Source organism: Streptopelia decaocto, assembly GCF_964273445.1.
Source record: "Streptopelia decaocto genome assembly, chromosome: 2".
Taxonomy (NCBI): domain Eukaryota; kingdom Metazoa; phylum Chordata; class Aves; order Columbiformes; family Columbidae; genus Streptopelia; species Streptopelia decaocto.
In genome coordinates this window covers 53,235,112-53,257,791 of record NC_138655.1, presented here as the reverse complement: position 1 = coordinate 53,257,791, position 22,680 = coordinate 53,235,112, and the positions used below count along the sequence as shown (strand labels likewise).

General features: G+C 40.7%; 1 protein-coding gene across 1 annotated transcript in view; it reads left to right on the top strand.

Moving 5' to 3' along the window:
• Nucleotides 1–12,126: 12,126 nt before the first annotated feature.
• LAMA1 (laminin subunit alpha 1) overlaps nucleotides 12,127–22,680 on the top strand; it is a gene marked incomplete at its 5' end in the record, with an annotated part of 105,386 nt that continues 94,832 nt past the window's right edge. Inside the window, one exon of the mRNA XM_082046579.1 lies at nucleotides 12,127–12,208. Coding sequence (XP_081902705.1) covers nucleotides 12,127–12,208 — 82 coding nt within the window. The remainder of the gene's footprint in view (nucleotides 12,209–22,680) is intronic.

The window sequence follows — 22,680 nt, the reverse complement described above, 5'->3', positions numbered from 1 at the left end:
TTAAATAACATTTTAATGCAAACCATTGCATTTAGTTAATTTGACAACACCTGTGACTGTGTGAAGGTATTTTGTATTCTGGGGCTTTCATCAGCCAAAAATATTTTCTAAACAACAGGCCAAATTCAGAATCAATGTCAATCAACATTGTTTATTTTGGAAGTCACACCTGTTAATTCTCAGCTGGAATGTGACCCTCTGGCTTTGCATCTTAAACACTCACATGTATCTCAAAGTCAATAATGGGGGAGCTTTCTTACAGACTCTTACAGTCCCACCATTGCATCCCTTCCATAATTCTAACCCTAGAAAGTGCTCTATCTACTGATTAATAGAAAACTATGCCTGAACAGCTAATTCCCTTTTGTTTAAACTGTCTGTTGGCCCTTTAGCAGTAAATAACTGCACAACATCCATTGAATTTGTTCAGTTGTTGTGGCAGTTAAGACAGAAATGTGTGAGTCTCTACATCTTCATTGAAGAGAGATTTGCACACACTGCTGAAGTTATTAAATGTGCATGAAATAATTTATTAACTGAAAGCCCGTTAGTTCCTGACAGGAGTCACAGTATAAATATTTAAAGTATTAATTCAAATACTTTTAAGGAATGTATGGATGACACGGGAGGATAGGAACCAGGCTTTGTGTATGGCTTGCCTTTGCAAGTCTTATTTGTGAGAGTTCTACTCTCTAAACCACTGAGCATCCTAGCAAAGCATAAAGGGGCCATTGAACTATTTAATCAATTATATAAGAATAGGTACTCAAATGTACCAAAACATATGTACAGTTCAGCAGTTGTGATTTTATTGATTGCCTCAAATGATGATGCAATTAAAATATGCCAATGATGTGTGTTTTCAGGAAATATTCAAACCTTGCTTGCAATCAGATTAGAAAAAGTAAGACTTGAAGCCAGTTACAATGCTGTAGCATGTCGTGAGAGCATCTTTTATTCAGAGAGATGCTGAATCTGGGATCTTTAACATCCCTTAGTGGCTTCAGGCATTGCTCACCACTGGCTCTGACTATGTGTCTTATTCTTCTAGCTGGACTGGGACTGTCTAAGCAGCACAGCCTTTTTTTGGAAAAGATAGAAAGCCATAGCATGTGGGTGCTTTGCTGTTTGCAAAACAGGTGATGATGCCATTTGGAAGCATAGAAATGAAACATTCAGCTATCTGCAAATGAAAGGTGTTAAGTGGGTGCACTCTGGCCAGAGAAGGGCATTCAGCTCCACGAGCGGCATCTGACCTGGCTTTAAATCCCATCTCGGTTACAGCCATCTCTTCCTCCTCTGCCTCTGGAGATGAAGAAGGCAAAGCCAGGGCAAAGAGAGGAGCAGGTAGTGCAGAGGTTCTCTCCCGGGGGCATGGATGTTGTTGGGATCATAGTAGCTGGGAGCAGAGCCCTTGCGTGCTTGTGACCTGGAGCCTATATTTTGGAGGCAACACTCCTGGTTTATCTGTGCAAATCCTGGTTTACAAGCCTTGTATCCATGACACGCAGGTGGATCCCACTCTGGTTTTAGCATATTTGCCTCTCCAGCATTTTTCCAAAGGAGTTTAGTTGGTATATGGCTACCGCTACCCTGTACACTAACCCTCTCATCAAGTCACATCTACCTCTGCCCTGTGAATTCCCATCCATAAAGTAGAAATTCAGGATGTTGGCTCTTCAGAGAACAGGGGGAATCATTAAAGCAGAAACATAAGTGTTTCAAACCCATTTCCGCACAGTGCATCAGTTCTGATTCAGAAAGATCACTTTTAGAAATAAAAGGATAATTCAATCATCATTTAGTTTCTCTTCCTCTGAGACTCTCAGCCAGGAATGATTTATTGAAAATTGTCATGATAGCTATTATGTTTCAGACGTTCTTGGAAAGGCTCTTTCATAATGCGTAGCCAATTCACATGAGTATGAAAATGAACTTTATTTTAAAGACAGGTGTTTTAAAATATGTATTAGAAAAAAAATTAAAAATTTGAATTTAAACTGAACAGCCGTTAGCTTCCCTCGATAGTATTTTCTAGTAACAATTGCTCATTAATTATTTGCTGCCAGCAAAAGTTTTGATCTCAAGCAAAATTCTTTGGCTTTTGTTGGCTTCACTGCAGCTGCTGCTGCAAAGTCTGGCATGGGGTAATCCCAAATTCCAGGCTCAGTTATTTGCACTTTTTTCTTTTTTTCCTGTGGTAAAGTTCAAACTGACTTTAATGAGAGATCTGCTTCAGGAAGGGATGTGGAATTTATTATTTTGTCAGTATTACACAAAATATATAAAAGTAAAACCCGTTATCTTGGCAAAGCAATTAAACCCATGAACTCTGCAAGTGTCCTACTTGTCAAATGCTAATAAGCTAGTTCAGTATGGTGCCAGGAGGAACTCAATATTGGAAATTTTGAGAGAGTAAAAGGCTCCATGAAAGTTTTTGTTTTGTTTTTCAGAGAAATGAGGCATTTAGATGATGCAAAAGATAGATGTTGTGTCCTTAAATGTAGTGAAATGCTATAGCCAAGAAGTACCCATTGTACTCATGTTCATTTTCAACTTTGTGTATGAGCTGTCGCACCCACCTGCACCCCTCTCCCACCCTTCTGCAACCTTCTCTGAACTCTGCTTCTTACAGAAATACCATCAGGGGAACAGAGTGTGAAATAAGCCTGATACTGTCAATCTTCAAGCGCTATATGCACAAGGAGGATATTCATGCAGACAGTGAGTTACATAAGGCAGGTGAAAAATAAACACGTAAAACTCATGCTTTATGAAATAAGTTAATACTAAACTAATCGGTAGCAGGAAAGCTCCCCTACAGACAGCCTGGCTCATCACTTTTTCCATCAGAGTAACTGCTTTGTCTGCCTGAAGCATCCAGAGCTGGCCAGCGTCCCACTGGGCACCACCAGCACCAAGCCCCAGCCCACAGCAGCCGGCAGCAGGGCCCAACTAAAACCGAACCCGGGTTTTCTGATTTGCTTCGTGAAAGGTGTGAAAAATGCAAAAAAGTTACCAGTAAAGAGGAAGCTGTTGGGCTCTGCTATGCGAATACAAGTGGCGTTGATTTCATTAACACGTTAAAGTGGGTATTAGAAGGGAGTTAAAAGGTTTTGACTTGCAGTTTTACAGTGCCATCCTGTGGCTTGTTCAGATGACTGCAGAATAAAATCAGGAAAACGGGAGCTTATTGAAGATCTTACAACGTAGCAATACTTTCAGATTTCAATGAAATAGAACATAGGTCTTAAATTACATTAAACAGACTAACTGTAGTTTAAATGTGTTGGTTTTAATAATTAAGTTTTTATTACAAGTATTTACTCTTTAATGAGTTTTCAGTACTTCTCTACTTTTAAAATGAATTTAGTATTTGTATTAGTATTAAAAATTTTATTAAAAACTCAAATATCCTGTAAGAACACAATCCACCAAGGCACAATTTTGTCACAAATAACTTATCAGTGTCTGAAAATTAAGCTGGGCTAAAGAAAATCTTATTAGGAAATTCTTGACCTACATGTTAGTGATATGGTTTGGGATTCAAAGCCTTTTTTTTTTTTTTTCCTTCAATGTCTTGTGTTTGTGGCTTCATTTTCATGCCAATGAATTGAATCTTTTATGTTGTTTGTGGCACCAGCTTACAGAGCTTATAGACTACTTGAAAATGTTATAATATAAAGTATTCACCAAAAATCACTGTGTAAACTCTGTGTGCTGATTTGTTTGCCAATTGTCTCATTTTCACTCTTTGACAGATCAACTTTCAATCTTCTGTAGGTCCTGATATTTTATCAGAAATGCTACAGCAATAATACCTATTTTTCCTGTTCCTTGATAGTATTGATAAAAAAGCCATTAAAAAAAAAAAAAAGAAAAAGTTTGCTTGTTTGTAGTGTGCATGTGATACAAGTCAGGTTTGGGTTTTTTTATTTTTTTTCCTACTTTTACAAATGAGATAGAGTGGAAAAAAGAAAAAAGAGCAAGCAATGGCTTCATGAGCCCCTCAAGATGAAATACAAACATTATTTTCAGTCTGATGGTGCCTCTTACCAGAGAGGTGCCCATTCCTGGGAGCACCTGCAGTGGGATCACCTCCAGCTGTATGATAGTGGAAGGGAAAGGGAATTTGTGAAGATGGGCAAGAATTTTAGTTGCCCCTTACAGGACAGCACCTCTGCCTGCTTCCTGCAGAGGATCAGGAATGTGCAGGGAGGAATCCAGGAAAGGTAAACACAGCGCTGCAGTGTCGCTGCAGATAACCACTGACTAAAGAAAGCTTAATAACATTTTCATTTGTTTAAACACAGGCATCTCTTCATTGAAGTCAAAGACGAGGTAGAGAGCTTACCTCCTAAGCTCTCCCCTCATCAGACTAATTGGTTTTGCATCTCATTCTCCAAAACAAACCTCTAATTAGCCACAGAGTTTACACAGAAATACTACCTTAGTAAATGTAGCCTGACAATCCATCTATCATATGTATAGCATTTATGTAGACACAGTTGTCTCTTCTTGCTATGCAATTCATTTTCTAAACATTTCTAGTATCTCATGAATTTTTAATTATAAGTCTTTTTAAAGTGGAGCTGGTAGCTCTCTAGATATTAAAATATTAGACTGCTTCTTCACTGATGACCATTTGTTTACACAGCACAAAAGAGACAGAAAATGCTACTGTCAGGCTCAGTTGCATTTAACACTGACTTTCCAATGTAGATAGCAATGTAAGTAGAAAGGGAATCAGAAAATAAGTTCTAGTCAGTGCAATCGAATTGAACAGTAAGTAAAACAAGATTAATCCATAAACTTTACCCTTTTGCCCATATTTAGGAATTACTAGGGCACTTGATTTTCCCTATTTTCCACAACCGGCTATTCTTTCAACACAAATTAAAGACTGATTCCATAACTACCTGTAGTTAGTTTAATGTAAGTGCATTTAATTCAAAAATCATGTACTTTGAATACCACAGAGTTAATTTTAAAGATAGAATAAAAATAAATATATGTGTATCAATGGTAATGTTTGAGTAGCAGAGGATCCCTCAAAATAGCATTAGAAAGGTGAATGGCAGAGATTTCCAGACTATAATGTCCTTTTGTTAATCCACTTGTGAAAATTCAGTTGAAATACATATAAGGGTACCCATCATTTAGAAGCAGGGCATGTTCATCTGCTTTTATAGACAGGAAGAGTTAGTATTGGTTTTGAAACTCTGAACCACACATTAGGACACCCCTACTGTTCCTCAAATTAAGAACCTGACACGTTTTTTCGGATTACTATTTTTTAAATGGCTTCTGGTTTCAGTCTTAGGCAGGGCTAATTTCTTGAAAACTGGAAGTGATAAATTATTCAGTTTGCTAATAATGGCTTTCCAGACAGGTGTAAGGTACTTTCTTGCAATAGCAGGAATGGCAGTTAAGATTAAAAAATAGCTCACATTATGTGCAGATTTCCTCCCACATTTATAAAGTTACATTGCCTCTTGAATTAGATTCTACGGCAAATTTCTATATATGAATCTTAAAGCTGACATCAAATTAATGTTTAAGTGTATCAATAAATGACTTCATGTTAAAACCTACAGGAGACAACTAGGGATGTTCATTGTTCCACAAGTGGGACTAAGAGGTCACATATTTAATCTCTTGTTTTTCACCTTCTACTTTCTATAAGTCTTTTTCTTGCATTATCTCTAGATATACCCAAAAAAAGGTGATGAAAGCTTGCTGATCTCACATCAAGATGCCTTCTTTTAACACAGATTTTTCATAGGCAGGTGTATGTCTCTGGGAAGCAAAATCTTGGTATTTGCTGTTAAAAGCTCAACCACTGGAACAGTACTGATGTCCTACAGATATTTTCCCAACTGCATACCTAACTACACTTGAGAAGAAATCCAGACTAACTGAAACAAAGATCAGAGGGTGTGATTAACTGATTAACTCCTATTTAACAATTTTTGCAAATAAGGAATCAGAAACTAGTCACAACCTTTAATAACAAAATCACTTAAATCACAAATCAATTGTGGTTTAAAAGCATGAACTAAATAATTTTATAAATTCTCTATCCATTCAGAACCATCTCAGATGTTAGGACCACAAATTAAATGTTGTTCAGCTTGAATATTTCTGTGAGGGCCAAGTTATATTCTTTCCCCTTCCTAATACAAATTTGGAAATGAGGGGTTTGGATCCTTGAAGTCCCTCAAGTCCTTCCCACAGGTCCAAGATCAGACTGGAGATGATCAGTAAGATTTTTTGCTGCTGTTAAGATTTGTTCTTCATGTCACCGATGTCTCTCATGAACTTACCTGTGGCTGTTCCTTTGCCTGCATGGGTTACTGGATCTTTAGAGCTCTTGTATACAGTTCAATCAACATGTAAGGAAAAGTCCCATGCTCAGACTGGAAAAAGCATTATGGAAATGTAGTTGTTGATTACTAGCAGTGACAATATCGTATTCTCTGTTGTCTAGAGGATCCATTTTTTCAACAGAATAAAAAATTAACGTGAATTCGCTGTGAGCTTTTGAGGAGAATACATTCACCATGATGCAGTATCCCATCCAACCATTCCTGTTGGACAGTAATCACAATTTCCACCCTGTGAGCCATTCACAGAAAACATGTTGAATCTTGCCTATGACACCATTCAGAGCAAATTAGTCAGTTCTACTAGGAAAACAGCAGAAATCAATCAACGGAAAACATCACCACTTATTTTGCAACGTGGAACTTTTGCTCTTGCTGTTCCTGACAGTGATTTCAAGCAGATCTATTAACCTATTTCCAAACCATATCACCCTTTGCAGGCATGGCTTCCTGCTACCCCGTATCTCTTGCTACCTGCTTCTCTGGCTTTGCTAGGCATGGCAAGAGTTAGAAGAAGTGTCTTCATAGTCAGATGCCTAGGCATGATCCAGGTATGTGATATATTTACCAAAATATAATGAAATAATTCCAGATTAAATTTCAAAATAGGGGGTCTATTTCATTTCAAAATAGGGGGTTTGGGGCAACTAAGCCGCTTGCATCAGGTCTATCTGATGCTGCATGAAAACAGGGACCCCAGGATGAAGAGATCTAAGAATTATTGTCTATATTCTTCTTATTGTTAGTATCTTATTATTAGAGCACTCTTATTACACTATTTGGCATTGTGCCTTTTGTACAGAGATTGAGAAAGGACCCTGTGCAAGAACAGCCAGCCATGGTACTTCTGTGCTCTCTTAACTCCTGGCTACATCTCCTTGGCAGAGCTTTCAGTCTCTTTGTTGCAACTCCTGGTGCCTTCTCCCCAGCAGCCTGGCAGGAGGTGGCTGGACCTGCCTTTAGCACCAGGTTAGATTTTGAGTGGTAATAGGAAACGGTGACTGGGTGTTCACAGTCCTTTGAGAGCCTGGAGGGAAGGGTGCTGCTAAAACTATGCGCTGTCAGTGTGAGGGACCTGGAGGTGCATGAAGGTGGGGGCATGTACCGGGCATGTGCGATAGCCCAGGTATTAAAAATCCTCTGTGTTATGGGACTTACTGTTCTGAGAGCAGAGTAGGAATTTATAGTTTCTCGTTCTCTTTCTTCTCCTTCCCCTTTTTGCATCCGGACTGCCCTAGAGCTCCTGCTTCTCTCCAAAGCCAGCCCTCCTCTCTGGTGAGCACTGAAGTGTGGACAGCTCCTGAGGTCAGTGAATCATGGAATCATGGAACAGTTTGGGTTGGAAGAGACTTTCAGAAGTCATCTAGTCCAACCCTTCAACTACAGATTGTTCAGAGCCCTGTCCAGCCCGGCCTGGAATGTCTCCAGGGATGGAGCATCTACCACCTCTCTGGGCAACCTGGGCCAGTGTTTCACCATCCTCATTGTAAAAAATTTCTTCCTCATGTCTAGACTGAATCTCCCCTCCTTTAGTTTAAAACCATTACCCCTTGTCCTATCGCAACAGGCCCTGCTAAAAAGTCTGTTCCCATCATTTTTTTATAGGCCCCTTCAATGAAGCTTGTACTATGAAGTGGGCAAGCCCCTGAGGGAACTTCCCCCATGGGGTAGCGCACATGGTACCTTTTCTGGCCAGGTAAAAGGCCTTAAATCCACTCACGCCTTTTCCCCTGCCCTGTGACAGTTCCTACAGTCTCCTGGAGCAGCTGTTTCCCAGCTTCCTCTGAAACAGCAGGTTTCCTTTAATCCTCATGGAAGCCTTCATCTTCTCAGAGCCAAATTATCATAGCACATATGCCCAGTCATTGCTTGAAATCACTGTCAGGAACAGCAAGAGCAAAAGTTCTGCTATTGAACTAGAGTGTCAGGCTACCAGTCAAGGAACACCAGAAGGGACCTGGTAGTTGTGCTGGCCTACAGCTCTTGCCTTGGGCTGCACTTTCAGCCCACCAAGCCGTAGAGGTGGTGTCTCTGTTGAGAGGAAGCTGTGGGCAGGGTGTGATGTGAAGGGCCTTTTGCTTTGAATTTACTCCTCTCTTTGGTCTGTCACAGCTCAGATTTATTAACCTCTGGACATACTTTTCCAAGGGAGAAAAAGGAAGAAAAGCACTTGAAGGGTTCTGGGGAACAACTGAAGAGTTATCTAAACCAGGTTTTAGTAGTGAGTGAATGTTTATTAAAGGCAGACAGGCAGTTTACTCTATTTTTTTCCTTTGATTACAAGTGATAATTATTCCCAGAATGCTTTTTCAGAACACTTGGTAGTGCTTATGAGATAATGAGGCAGAGATGCAGAATGGGTAACAAGTGTGTGAAAAAAAGCCCAATGCAAACTATCTAAAAATTAGAGATCCTTTGCTTTACAGTACAGCTATTGATAAAAACCTTATTTAGCCATCAAATGTAGTTCTGGGTGGGATTATTGTCTGGTTATATCAGTGCACCTCCTTCTGCAAACTATTCCAAATTCCCTACCCCACTACCAGCAAATGTTGTGTCAATGGTGTCCACAGTGTAGAAATGCGCTGATACTCAGCAAGGAGAAAGGATCATTGAGAATGGGATGGGCAGTAAGGTGGGATGATGGGATGTGCAAGTTATTAAATGCTCTGGATGAGGAAAAGCACGGCACTGCTGACAGCCATGAGTGCCCCTGCTGCCCTCCGGGGTCAGGAGGTGACTTCATGCTCCTGCGGAGCCTGAAGGGAACCTGCCATTAACACAATAGCTCTGCCTTAAGCACAGCAACACAGACAAAAGCTGAAAAAACATATTTGCTGTTCACTGGGACTCTACTTAGGTGCAGGATAGCAGAGCGGTTCAATTCAGGCTCTGTGTATTTGGGCTTTCTCCAGTTCGAATTCTCCTAAACCTCTGTTTTTGCCAAAGGCAATGTTTTTATCCATAGGTTCTTATTCACAGATGGCTAGATTAACATATTCAGTTTGTGCTACATCATCCTATATATTAGGAATTTGCATTCCTTAGCAACTGCAACACTTCGTCCTTAAGGCAATTCTAGCTCACGAAAGTTGGTGAAAGAGAAAACAAGATTTTAAGAAGTTCCCTGTAACCACATCTCTAAGTATTTTCTGGGTATTTACAGATAACTTTTTTCTTGTCTTACCATAGAACACTTTTTTATTTTCACTTTATTTTGGAGTGAATTTTGATTAGCACAACAAATCATGAAGTATTCAGAAATTACCCTTCTTGAAGTTTGTGCCATCTCTGTCTTTGTTTCAAGCTGGAGCAGTAGCAAGTTAATTATTTTGCAATATAAAAGCCTCTTTTGTGATTTTTAATTTGCAGTGCTATTATCTGTGTTAAGCATATATGATATAGTAGTGATCAGTTTCAGTTTGTGCAGATGTTTTTGGGGGACTGTATAAACATGCATGAAAGCACAGTGCCCTAAAATGCTTTCATTCTTACACACGTTTCTTGACTCGTTCAAGATCTTACCTGTACCACGGCATTCCATTTTCTCATCAGATTAGTTTGTCAAAGACTGAGAAATATCTAATCTTCAACTTATAATATCCAATGCACTCCCTCAGTGTAAATGTCCAGTGGAGTTACGCTTAAGAAGCTGAGATTGTCATCTAACAGCATAATCATTCAAAGGTCATTAGAAACCTTGATTAGGAAAGAATAATATTAATAGTTCTATGTCTTGAACCAGGGAGCATTTTGATTGCCTGGTACTTTGTAATCCCAGCAATGAACTGTGGAAAAAGGAACAACAGAAAATAGAGTAATCATCTTCTTCAAGAAGGTACACACTCAAATGAAATTTGAGAAGAGTCAGTTTTCTTAGAGAATCATTATAATGGACACTGAACAATGGTGATGTAGTCCTGGAGACTAATTCAATGTATATATTTCAGTTACAAGTTGTATAGAGATGTTTAGGTAAATGATAATAACTGAGTCAGATGATAAAGTCCAGATCTGGATCTCAGTAGACATTCTCTAATTCTTGTGAAATATTCTGATGAGGATAAATGCATGTAATAATAAACTGGCACTTATCATTGCATGGATGTAAGATAGCACTCTTCAGCTTGCTGTAATTTGAAGAAATGGTTAAACTGATTATAAAGCTGTAAACCGGCAGGATTTTATGTTGCACAGATGCTCCCTCTTTCCCTTTCCTCTGTACTTGGCTCCCAACTGGTACTTGTGATCCTGGACAGAGGATTCCTTAACATGACCTCTATGATTTTACAACAAACGACACTTTGGCTCTTGAAATTTGTTGACTTTTCTCTCCACAGATATTTTGCTTTCCTCCCCCTTGCCTGTCCTGAAATTTAAGAAGTTCCTGGTGTGAGCAAAGGACAGATCTGTTGGAAGGGACAGATGTGGGGTGTTATTTATTTGCAGGCTTGAAGGCCTTTGATAGGGTTTTATGGCAGAATTTTTTTCAATTTTTATCTCCTTGACCTGTAGATTTTTCCTCTTTGTTTATGTTTTGAATATAAACATTGCGATGACTTCTCAAGTATAGCTCATAACTCTGAGCTGTATGATAAGAAATAGCTTTATTTTATACAAAATTTGTAAATTACTATTCTTTTCCTGAATTTTTTTACCTGATCAATGAAAACAAATGCCAACCAGGCTAAAGTCTGAACTCCACAAAGAGCTGTCCCAATTTGAAGAACACACTGGCAGTCTAATTCTGCTCATGCAACTCATACACATTATTGTATTTTGAAATATGGTTTTAAATGCAACACCATACAGAGCAGCACAATGTTTTCCTAAAGAGTAAGCAAGATGCATAGCCAGTGGGGATTCACATTTGGAAGACAGTATCATTTTATTAAAATTCCCTCACCTCAACCAACTCACTTTTGGCATACAGTTCTTTTCCCAGGAAAATGTTGTTCCTTGCTGCAACTTACTTCAAATACTCGTTAAGGAGTACTATAGATGTGAGCTGTGACTGACAAACCTTAAACCAGGAAAGCCTAATGGAAATGGACTTTCCTGAAGTGTTAAATAAGGGTCTCTATTTTAAGGAAATTCTACGACTAGTTTGTTGTGGTTTATGCTAGTTTCAAGAGGTAATTGGTCATTTAAAAGTTGCAAAGACTTCCTATGTGACAAACGTAGTCCATTTCTCAGTTTGCCAACTGAGGAGAGAACTAGTTTCATTTACAAACATGGTGGATATCAGCACTGGCATGAAGTTTCAAAGTGGAGATGAGAAATTTACAAGAAAAGCATCAGCAGACTGATTTTTTAAAAACACCTGAAAATATCAGCCACATAGGCAAGCTGCATATTGAATTAGTTTAGCAATGTTTTCTCCCCCCACATAGTTTTACTCTGTTATTTCAAGTAACCCACCTTTCCTTTCTCTCCCTCCTTGCAAAACGTCCCAGTTTATAGACTACAGCTTTCCGAAACTTCTTAGGCACCGAACTCGGGCTCGTCGCACCCCACGCATCCCCCGCAACGCGCGGCCGGGCTGCAAGTGTTTCTTTGGGGTCGGTTTTGCGGGGATGGACACATGTGGTGCGGGGTGAGGGGTCCGACAGTGTGGGAGAGTGTGAGTGTGTGACCTAGCCCCCGGCGGGGCGGGGCGGACTGGGGGCGGTGGGAGAGCATATAAGGCGGGCGGGCTCGGTGGGACGGGCAGCGTCCCTTCCTGGCGGCGGTGGCGGCGATGGGCAGCGGCGGGCGGTGGCTGCTGGCGCTGCTGGCGGCGGCTTTGCTGCTCTGGGCGCCAGGGCAGGGCCAGCCCCGAGGTGAGCGCGGTGGGGCTCTCGGGGGTGCGGAGGTGCGCACTCTTTGCAATGCAATGCAATGCAATGCAATCCGTGCGGAGTTAGTTTGCAGCCGCCCGCCGCGTCCTGGGGCAGGCTTTCACCCCCGCGAGGCTGGGGGAGCGTTGGCGGAGTGCCCCCAGCCCCCGCCGGGTAGTGCCAGTTGAGGGGAGCCGTGCTGTGCTGAAAGGGGAGCCCCGCGTGGGGAGGTGGGCTGGACTCCGGCTGTGCTGCTCGCCTTCGTGCCACGCTCTCTGCGTCCCCCCCTCTTTTATTCCTCCTCTCCCCTCAGCTCCGCGATGTGTAGCCGCCCTCCCCCGCACTTTCCTGAAGCCCTTTCTTCTCCCGCGGCGGCGGGGGCCACTCTGCGCGGCTGCCTCCGGGGCCGCCCACTCGCTTTGTGGGAGCTGAGAAACGCTGTGGAGCGGCAGAAACCCGGGGGAGGTGGCGGCCCCGGCGGCACAGCCGCTGCCCCGCTCCCCGGGGCAGGGGGGCGGGCTGGCGGGCGGCCCGGGCCCCCAGCGCCGCCCGCCCCATCGCGGCAGAGCCCCCAGTGCAGCCCCTGCCCCGGCGGGTGACGGGGCCGGAGCCGGCCAGGGGTCGCAGTCCCGGGGGTCTCACTCACGGAGAAAGGAGAGGAGGCGGCAAAGCCGGAGGATGCCTCATGCTGACGCTAATATAAACCAGATTAAGCTCAGTTATATGTGTAGAGAGAGGATCAAAACCACTTTCCAGGCATGAGACTGAGGTAGTATGAGGATGTAATGGAGATAATGAACGAAAGTTATTCTTTCTTTTTTTGCACGTGGGGCTGGCCGGTGCATTGCAGCCGGGATACCGGGACGCTCTGCGGCGAGTTCTGGCTTTCCGAGTAACTTCATCACACACATCCTCTTTGTTCAGCGTGCTCAGCACGTAACTCGTGTTTTCCTAGTGAGCCTGAGGTTGGTGAGCAGCAGCAGTTCACTCTCTCTTAGCAGGTCAACAGTAGTTGACTCTGCGGCGTGCTGGGTTATGAGGGAAAGCACCGGTAGATACCACATGCTCCCACCTTTGGCTTCATTCAGCTCCTGGTGGCATCGACAGCACAATTTTTGCCGATCCCCTCTCCCAGCACACTAGTTCCCAGGCGCGTTAGGTCTCAATTAAAAAGCAAAAACTGAGAATGGAAAATGGTTGCAAGGCATATGTTGTGCAGATGCATTACTTAGATTTCTTTATGGTGAAGTGTGGTGCTCAAGATGGATATGGTGTGGGAGATTATCATCTGGATGTATACACGCTGCAGTAAAAGCGAGTGTGTTTGTTAGTTTCGTGTACAAAACTTCATCCTCGACGTAAGGAAAACAAAATCAAGACGAAGTAAACTGCAGAGTCCATACATTTCAGCTTGTAAATAAATACACTTCACCTTGGTTATGAAAATTCAGTCTTGGAAACAAACGCAAAGCTGCACAAAATGATGCAAAATGACTTTTCACTTTTTTTTTTTAATAAGTTATCATCTTAGGCACACCAAATAACCTTAATTCTGTATTAACTTGTATTTGAATATGTATGTTAGCACACCACACAGTTTAAAAAGGTATTGATTTTCCTAAAGCTAATCAAATACTGGTGACAAGGATCCATACCTTTTTTCATAAAAATTTGCAATTATCGCACTACAGTCATCTGCTGCAGCTTCTGCAAATAGTTTAGTGCTGATATTCCAGTTTTTATAGAGCAGCTCAGATTGTTAGAGGCATCTTGATTAAATGCATATTTTTATATCGGTGATCAAAGATACCAGTATATTTAATTGCTCCTAAGCCAGCCCTCCTGGGGCTATTTAAATTCATAATTATATTTTTCTAGTTGAAAGATCAGGTCAGGAGACCATTCTTCTATTAGATTAAGTTGATAGCATTTGTTTTTTCTCAGCATGAGAGCACAGATTGTCCGAGGAAGCAGTGAGTATTGAACTCCCCTGGTGGATAACTGCCTTAGAAAAAACAGAATTCAAGATAACTGATCCTAAAACAATGTGAAGAATGCAATGCAGATTAGAATAGCCATGTTGCTTTTGCAGAAAGTAAGCAACTGAAGCTCAAACTTGTAAGCATTGCGATGATATAAAAATACAGTTTGTGGTGTGGCTGGAAAGATTTCTTGGAGCCGTTGCAAGAGCATTGGAGAAGTTTGGGGGAAAGGTATCTTGGCATGTCCATGGAGAGTATCTTGACAGACCTCTCAGAATTTCTTGATTTTTCTGTTCATTCATTCCTGCTTTTGTCCTGTCATCAGATGGGGAAACTGCAGCATACAACAGTTGCAAGGTTCTGTTGGAAAGTGCTGCAGTCTGAGAAACACAGAATAGTAAAGTCACTGCACTGAACAACTTTGAAGGTTAATGATTGGTTCTTTCAGCCTAAAGATTAATATCTACATATCTAAAATTCAGTTGGTATTTTAATAGCAGGTGTTCTGTTAAAGTGTCCCCATCATGTTGAAAAGTTGAGTTTGTATTTTCGATTGAGTCTTTTGTATCCACTAATGGAGTAACATGAAGCATGTATCACTGGTGTCTGGATCCATATGAGAGTTATTTTACAACCTGAGGAGCAAATAGCTATTTTGGAGACTTACGTAGCAGCTTTCACCTGTTGGAAAGTATTCTTAATTATACTGGAGGTAACAATAATACAGGTCTACAAAGTATGAAAGGAAATGAATTAACGATTTTGAACGCTATTGCCTATATTTCATAGATTTGATTCTGTCACTCTCGAGTGATTTGTCTATAATTAAAAAAACTCTTGCTACTGTGAATGTGTGGTAATGGTAACTTTCAAGGCTGTAGTTGAAGACTAAATATTTCCTCAGCTGCTTCTCACCTCAGCTTGTTTTTGTAAGCTGGTGTGCTGTAGCAGCCTCCTGCTCCATCGTTCCTGCCTGGGGTTTTGGAACAATAGTCTTTTAAGTGCTGATGCTCAGCACTCAAGAAGGTGCCTGGGGTGCTTCATCTGGGCAGAGCTGAACTTGGATAGTTCTCATGCTTATCATCGTTTGGGTTCCAAATCTAGCTTACTTCAAGAATCTGGTTTAGTAAGTATACTTAGGCTATGACTAATAAACAAATTGTGACATTATGGTCAGCAACCACATTTTTTGCTGAAGCATAAGTGATATGATTTGCTTGTAACTCAGATTGTTAGAGCAGTTGCCCAGGAAGTAGGAGATTTAGGTTAATCTCCTTAGTTTGAGATGGTTTGAACCCACATTTGCGATTTCTGAATAGAGTGCTGCATTACCAAGTTACTGTGACAGGTAATGCAGGGGAGGGGGAAGTATGTACGAAATCTCTTCAAAACTCTGTTTGAAACTGAGCTACTGTGCAGCCAAGAATGCAGGTTTAATGGATGCAGAAGCAGAAATGGCAAGAGAAAAAGCTGGTGGTGTAGTTGCATCTTTAGAGCAGTCAAAGATGGAAGGAGAATCAACTTGCAGGCCTTCTGTTTTATTTACTTATGTTGCAAGCACCAATCAGGTGAATCGGGTGTCCAAATTCAGGAGCAACTTTTTTTTTGGGTCACTCAAGCCTGGCACCACTCAGAAGGATGACTGTCCACTCACTAAGTGGAGAAGGACTGCTGGTGGCTAATTTAGAATGATGAATTCTGCCTCAGAGGTGATGTGCTTTAATTGTAGATATGACATCATTTGGCAGGAAGATACTTTGGCTTTTTTTTTTTTTGTTTTTTTTAAATTTTTTAGATCTGGCCTTTAGTCTACAAACCTAAATAGGTAGATTTTACACTCTTAGTTGCCTTGCTGCCACCTCATGCATCCAGAGGTGCTTTGTGTGTTGTTTTAGTTTCCTGTGACACTTTTAAAACTGATAGCCAGACTTCCAGAATGTACTTGGATGATCTTGGAACTTTAAAGCAAGACTTCTTGCACTTTCAAGATGTGCTGGTTGTTGCATTCTCAAATGCTTTCTGTCTGACATGAAAAAAAGTGTCATAGGTATTTTGATATACTTCATCTTAGGTTGGTATATGCTATTTGCTTGAACAGATCTTTTTTCCATTAGTCTCATATACCAGATTTTCATGAAATCTGCAACAAAGAGTTAAATGATAAGGGAAATGGAAGGGTTTCTATCTACGAAGTTGGTCTTTGTTTTAACATATTTTATTTTAACACTTCTGCTAGCTGCCACTGGTGTGCATGTTGTTTTCTGATGAAAGAACACTAAAAAAACCTGAAGGTCACTTGAGACTTGTCAAAAACTTAGAGGCAGTGCTGATTGCAATTTGCAGTGTGAGGCAGGAGACTGATCTACTAAAAATATGATAGGAGTCTGAGGCAGAATTGCTTAATGTTGTGGTAAGCACAAATTTTTGGCAAAATTAGGAAGAATGGTTTATTTGGCTTAATTTCTCATTTTTTTTTTCTCTTGGTTGGAAAACCTCAGTTACAGTGAACCTTGTGCCTTCATGTAGGTTAAGTAGCAGGGCCACAAGATACTTATTAACTGTCTATGCTCTTATTAACTTGTTAGATTACATGATAAGTCTCATGCCTGCACACACAAAGGAGCACAGAGGAACAAGGTGGGGTGATCCCAGTAATGAACCCAGAGAAATGAGCCCCTGCCAGAGCTGTCCCATGGCAGCCATCACTGTGAGTTATGGGAGCAGTTCTCCAGAGCTCACAGGGTGTGTGTAGGGGGTGGTGGCTGTCTACAGGGGTATGGGACTCATGGAACACAGGGAAAGAACATTTTGGGGTTGCGCAAGCCTTATTTTGAGATGAGTAGAGGAAGGGCCAAAAACAAGGAGAGGGAGGCAGGGATCAAAGTGATCTAAGAAAGAACAAGTTTGGGGGGCAGGAGGGAGAAGGGTGAGATGTTAAAGGAGGCCATCTGGCTGTAAATTGGCTGTAGTAGGTCAGTATGCTTGTCTCTACATACGTACCTCATCAGTACATGTACTGTCTTTTTATTATTAAACTCTGCTTGTAACTGACAATTTTAGATGACCCGTCTGTGAAACGACCTCAGAGGCCACACTACGTGTCCCCATGAACCTTGGGTACAATTGTGTTAAAAAGATAAGGTTCCCTAAATTCATAAGAGGCAACACATACATTTTGATACCTCCATTAAAGAGAAATAGGGCTTGATCCTATTAGAAGGAATTTGTAATGTAAAAAGAATAATATAAAGGGTAATGGATCTCAACTAGGTTCAAATTTTGCTGATCTAACTTCAGGATGGGAGAGGGGAAGAAAGAACCATGAGAAATGTCAGTTTTTCTAGTGATCTGCAAAGAACACCTTTGACATTCTGTGGGGAGAACATTGTGCTTGGCCTTGATTAGGAAGTCCTAAATTTAAAATCTGCTTTGTGTGTTTTCCCTCACTTATTTTCAAAGAAAGTCAGCACCAACAAGCCACAGACTATTTCTTTTCTCAGAGTACAAAGTTATGTGACAGAGAAAAATCCCATTGAAGCATTCTAAGTAGACTGAAGATTAAGATTAAAAAAACCCTGTCTGTCATAAATATTTTCTCCATTCCCTGAGGGTTTAGAAAATGCATCTCTGGAAATTCAGGACTATCAGTGCGTGTTAATCAGTTGTTGGTATTTACAGCAATCTTACACAAGATCTTCAGGTGAGGCTTGCTGCCTTCTCCTATGTCTATCTTTTTCTGTCCTCCGGGCATCCCTTCCTGACCAATCAGAGGAAAAGTGTTGGAGAAGTTTTGCAAGATGAGATTGGTTAGGTCAGCTGCAGGAATTGTAATTTGTTAATTGGCATAAACTTTAGGTGCGCATCAGTCAATCTTCCCATTTTTATATGTTTTTAGGTACTTTAGAAGTACTCTGGTTGAAGGTACTCCATGCTTTATATGTTTTGGGGTACTTAAGACAACAGAATCTGTATGTAGTGCCTCTGCGCACTAGGATATGGGTACAGCTCTCTGGGTTTGAGGTGAGTGTTTCATTTGCTTGTGGGTCAGAGCAAAAAAAGTTTAAGTATATCTGTGTTAATTATTTTTTAGTTATTTCTGCTATTTGAGGACTTTATTTTAATGATTTGTCAATAATTTTGTGTTTTTAGCGGGGACAAAACTGCTTTTGCCTCAAGATGTAATTGTTTTGTATATATTTCTGGTATCAAAAGCTGTATACATCAAAATTTTTTAGGAAAAACTAGAAAATTTATTTTGTAGTTACAGTAGATATAAGTAACACTCTAAAAATTAGAAGGGTAGGACAATAAAAATACTATCAAAGTGTAAGCTTTCAATATCCTTATTACAAAGATACATAGATGCATGTAATTTAGACTTCCCCTCCTGATGTGAAGCAGCAGTTATGGTTCGTGAGAAGTTTTCCCTTGTGTTCGTAGCAGAGCAAAACAGACCTATAGGATGGTTTGGTTTTTACCCCCAAACTTGATTTTTTTTTTTTTTAAGTCTTACTGGAAAATCGCTGCTGCTCTGATGGCTGAGAGGGTGTTGGAAGGGAGGGGGGTACATGGCAGGCAGTCTCACCCACTGCCCTTCCCACAAGTGATCCTGCCTTGCAGGAGGTGTAAAGCAGCAGCTAATGTGGGTTGATGGACTGAGTTGGTTTTGTTTCATCTTTTCTGGGCTTTTCCTACCAGGCAAGGCCATGAAGATCCCACTGCTGCTTTGTGTAGGCGGAGTAGATTTCAGCCTTTAGCAATTCCTTCTGTTTTATCATCTTTAACTTGTTAGCTTTTGATGATCTTTTTTTAAACTGTCATTTAATACAGTAACAACTCTGTCGGAGATATTCCCTAACCAGTTCTTTTAGATTAAAGTTTCAGATTTGAAAGTTGTTTTGCAAGCATAATGTAATTCTTTTCTGTGAGCTCGTTTATTGTGCTGTGAGATCCAGCCACCCTCTCGATTCCCGCATGGGAATAAAGGTTAAAAAGCTGTTTAAGAAATTGTCTTCCTGAAGTGGAAACTATTTTCCCCTTGGCTCTGGCTGCATTTTTTGCTGCTGTTTTGTTCCAAAATGACCTTGAATATAGGCCCATGTCCACTGCCTCCTTTATCATATTTGATATATCAGCTTTTATTTGCTGAAAGGCTGAGAGGACAGTGCAGAATGTGTATACGTGATTTGAACCGACCTCTACTGTCTTGATTTGATTATAATTTTTTTCTTGTGGACCTGATGAAGCAAGAAGTTGTTTTTAATAACAAAATCCTATCTCTTTACAAATCAGTGACACGAGTCATGCTAATAAACCTTCAAATTCAACTACTGAGTATAAATGCAAACTGGAGCTACAGCACTGGTGCTTGCTTTCTTTAGTATTGATAGTTTTGATTCAGAACTGGCATTTTGCCTTCTGTCATAGACCTAATCTGATCAAAGAATTCTATAAAGGTATGTTTGTGTGGGAAGGAGAGGGAAGCAAACAAACAACAGTAACCACTGGCACGTGCAGTGCAGTTTGATTTTGCCCAAATGCTTCCCTTCCAGGGAGGACGGGAGCAGGAGCCAGAGTTGTCCGTCATTTTTGTTTCCATGGGTGCCAGCAGAAGGAGCTTTGCAGCGATGGCACAAGATGGGGTGGCCGAGCTGGGTGCCTGTGAGGGATGCAGGCTGGGGAGCATGGCTGCACCTGGGGCTCCTCCTGCTGCTCCCTCCCCAGGGCAGAGCTGCTGCAGGGTTGGATGGAGCCTGGCCAGTCTTCTCGGGCTTCTCAGGGTTAGTCCAGGTCCTTCCAGGAGTATCTAGACAGCAAGTGAATCCATGAGAGCCCAGGACCAGCAGTAGGTCTGTGCTTGAAAAATCAATTAATGGAGTTACTATGCCTTCCCACTGTTTCTGCTGTTGCTTTACTGAAGTGAGAGAACCATCTCCTGAAGGTGCTTTGGCTTTTTTTTTTTTTTTTTATTACTAATAAAACTGCAGAAGAGAGTCCACTGCTTTTTATTGTCTAGTTTTCCTTTACAGACATTTCCCATTCAAATGCAGGAATAGCTAATGTGTATTTTGTTATTCTCCATTCATATATTTTACTTGCCTTTACAGTGCTGCCTTTTGTTTGGATCTTGAGCTGTTGTAAGAAGAGAAGACAAAAAAGGCTTTTAACTGTGTGCTAATGCCTCTGATGATTAGGTTGTTTCTACTTTATTGGCTGAGAAGGGTTAGATAACAGAAGTTTGTAGTGAAGGTTCTTTGAATTGTCAGGGTCTGTGGAAACCCTGGTTTAAATTAGTCTTGTGAAATATATGCTGTTGAAATTTCTAGGATTCCTTTTATTTGCTTTAGCCTGTGGAGTCTCTAAAATGTGTACTCAATGACTTCTACTAGAAAACACCCAATATAATATGCTGAAGAGGTAAAAATTTTGATGGGAAAATGAAGGATCAAATGAACTCCACTGACTTTGAGAATTGCTGTGAGTTTATATTTATCTATAGACTATTTTTCATTTATTCCTTCACAAGTTGCTAACTAATGCATTAGTGTGGTAAAGGCTCTTTTTTAGTTGCCTAAGTAGTCCAATTTGCTTTTATGGGGTAATATCTCATTTACAGGATTAGGAAAAACATTTTTACAAATAGAAATCAAATCTTCCATGTATCTAGAACTGCATGATTTGTGAATAAAACTCCCCTTTAAGGGTTATTTTTTGATACTAACAATAAATCTCACTAAAAATGATCAGCATTTTAGAAACTATACTTTTTTTTTTTCTGATTAAAAAAAGCGAGCTTGCTACTGAAATGGACTTTTAGAAATAAACGTGAATTTTAAGCTAAAACTTAGAGGAATCAAGTCCTTCCAAGCCCTATCACAATTTATCTTCCTTGAAGTAAGTTTACAGTGTGTCTGCCAGCATCCTCCAGAACAAGTTTATCATTGCTAAAGGCACACAGCAAGTACAAATACCAGAGTCAAATGACCACTCTTCACTTGTGCCAGCTTATTTCCTTGCCTATTTGATAATATTGTGGTGGGAGAAATGATTCTTGAAAGCACAGTGCAGGTTTCCTATGAGGCAGGGGAGGCTACTCTTCGCAAGCAATGGGAGGGAGAGATGAATGTGGCTGGGCAGGGAAGTTCAAGCTGAACTGTGTGATGACTGAAGTGGAATAGGTCTTTCCATAGTCATGACAGATGGTGTATGATCTGAAGGCAGCAATGAAGCAGTAGGTACAAATTATGACTGCCAGTGGATGGCTGTATTCAGTGTGTATCTTCACACGGATCCGAGTTTGCCACACTGATGTTCAGCTCCAGTGATACATAAGGTTGCTCAGAAACTTTTTATTGCATGGTACTTACAGTTGGTTTAAGGATCTGCTGTTGCTTACTGCCACAGCTAATGGTGGTGATGGACAAATCCAAGTTTAGATATCTCTGGTAGGCTGAAAATCCTGCTGTAGTGATAGGAAAAGAGTGTAAGAAGGGGTTTCTCAGTGGTACAGTGGCAGGAGGAAGTTGGGATGTTTGCTCCGAAGAAGAAAAACCCCTCTATATATCACATAGTAGTGACTGATAATACGGTTTCTCTAACTTGAGCAGCCCTCCTCATTTTTTCTGTTCTTAAGGACAAAGAGAAATACACTCTACCCACTCTGCAGCTCACTGTATGTGAGTGCTGTATTTCCCACCGTAATCAGCAAAAATGTTTGGGGTGTTTCAGGGTAGGATCCAAAATGTGCCTTGCAATTTTTTTTAGTGTTGCTGTAGCATTGCTGAATTTTAAATTAGATTACTTGACAGCTCAGTTCTGATCTTCAGGAGGCTGTTAGAATTTTCTTTAAAAAATTGCCCTTTGGGCTGAAATGCATCATTCTTGTTTTTAGGCCAAAGGCAAAATACTTTCAGGACACTTGATTAAGATTCAATGTGGCTGGCTGAGTTGTTGAGCATTCACAATACAGAAGAGAACTTTTTTAAAGTTTGCAATATTGGCTGTTCCCTCCACCCCCTTTGTTTTTGTGTCCTTAAAATTATACTTTTTTGGGAATTTATCCTGTGTGACCCGAGTGCCTTTGATTTTCATGAAGGCATTCACTGTTGAAAAAAATAAAGAGGGTTTGAAAGTAGTGAGAGTTTGAAATATAGGAAATGTGCAACAGGTGACTTGATGTTAGTATTTTTTTTCTGAATAGTTGCAATATGTACCCTGTACATTTGTTAACCCATGCGCCTGGAGACCAGCAGATGTGAGTAAACAAAGCATGGTGATTTGCAATTTTACTTTATTGCCTAGAGTAAAATGCCCAGAATAGTAGCAGGCTATGTTTTACTTCTTGCAAAGAGCAGAACACCACCTCTATAGCATGTTGAACAGTTGGTTATAACTGTAAGAAACTTACAGAGGTTGTTTATTTCCCAGTTAACCATTTAAATCAGAGACTGCAAAATCTTACAAGTAGACATAAGGGAATGGTCAAGTTTTGTG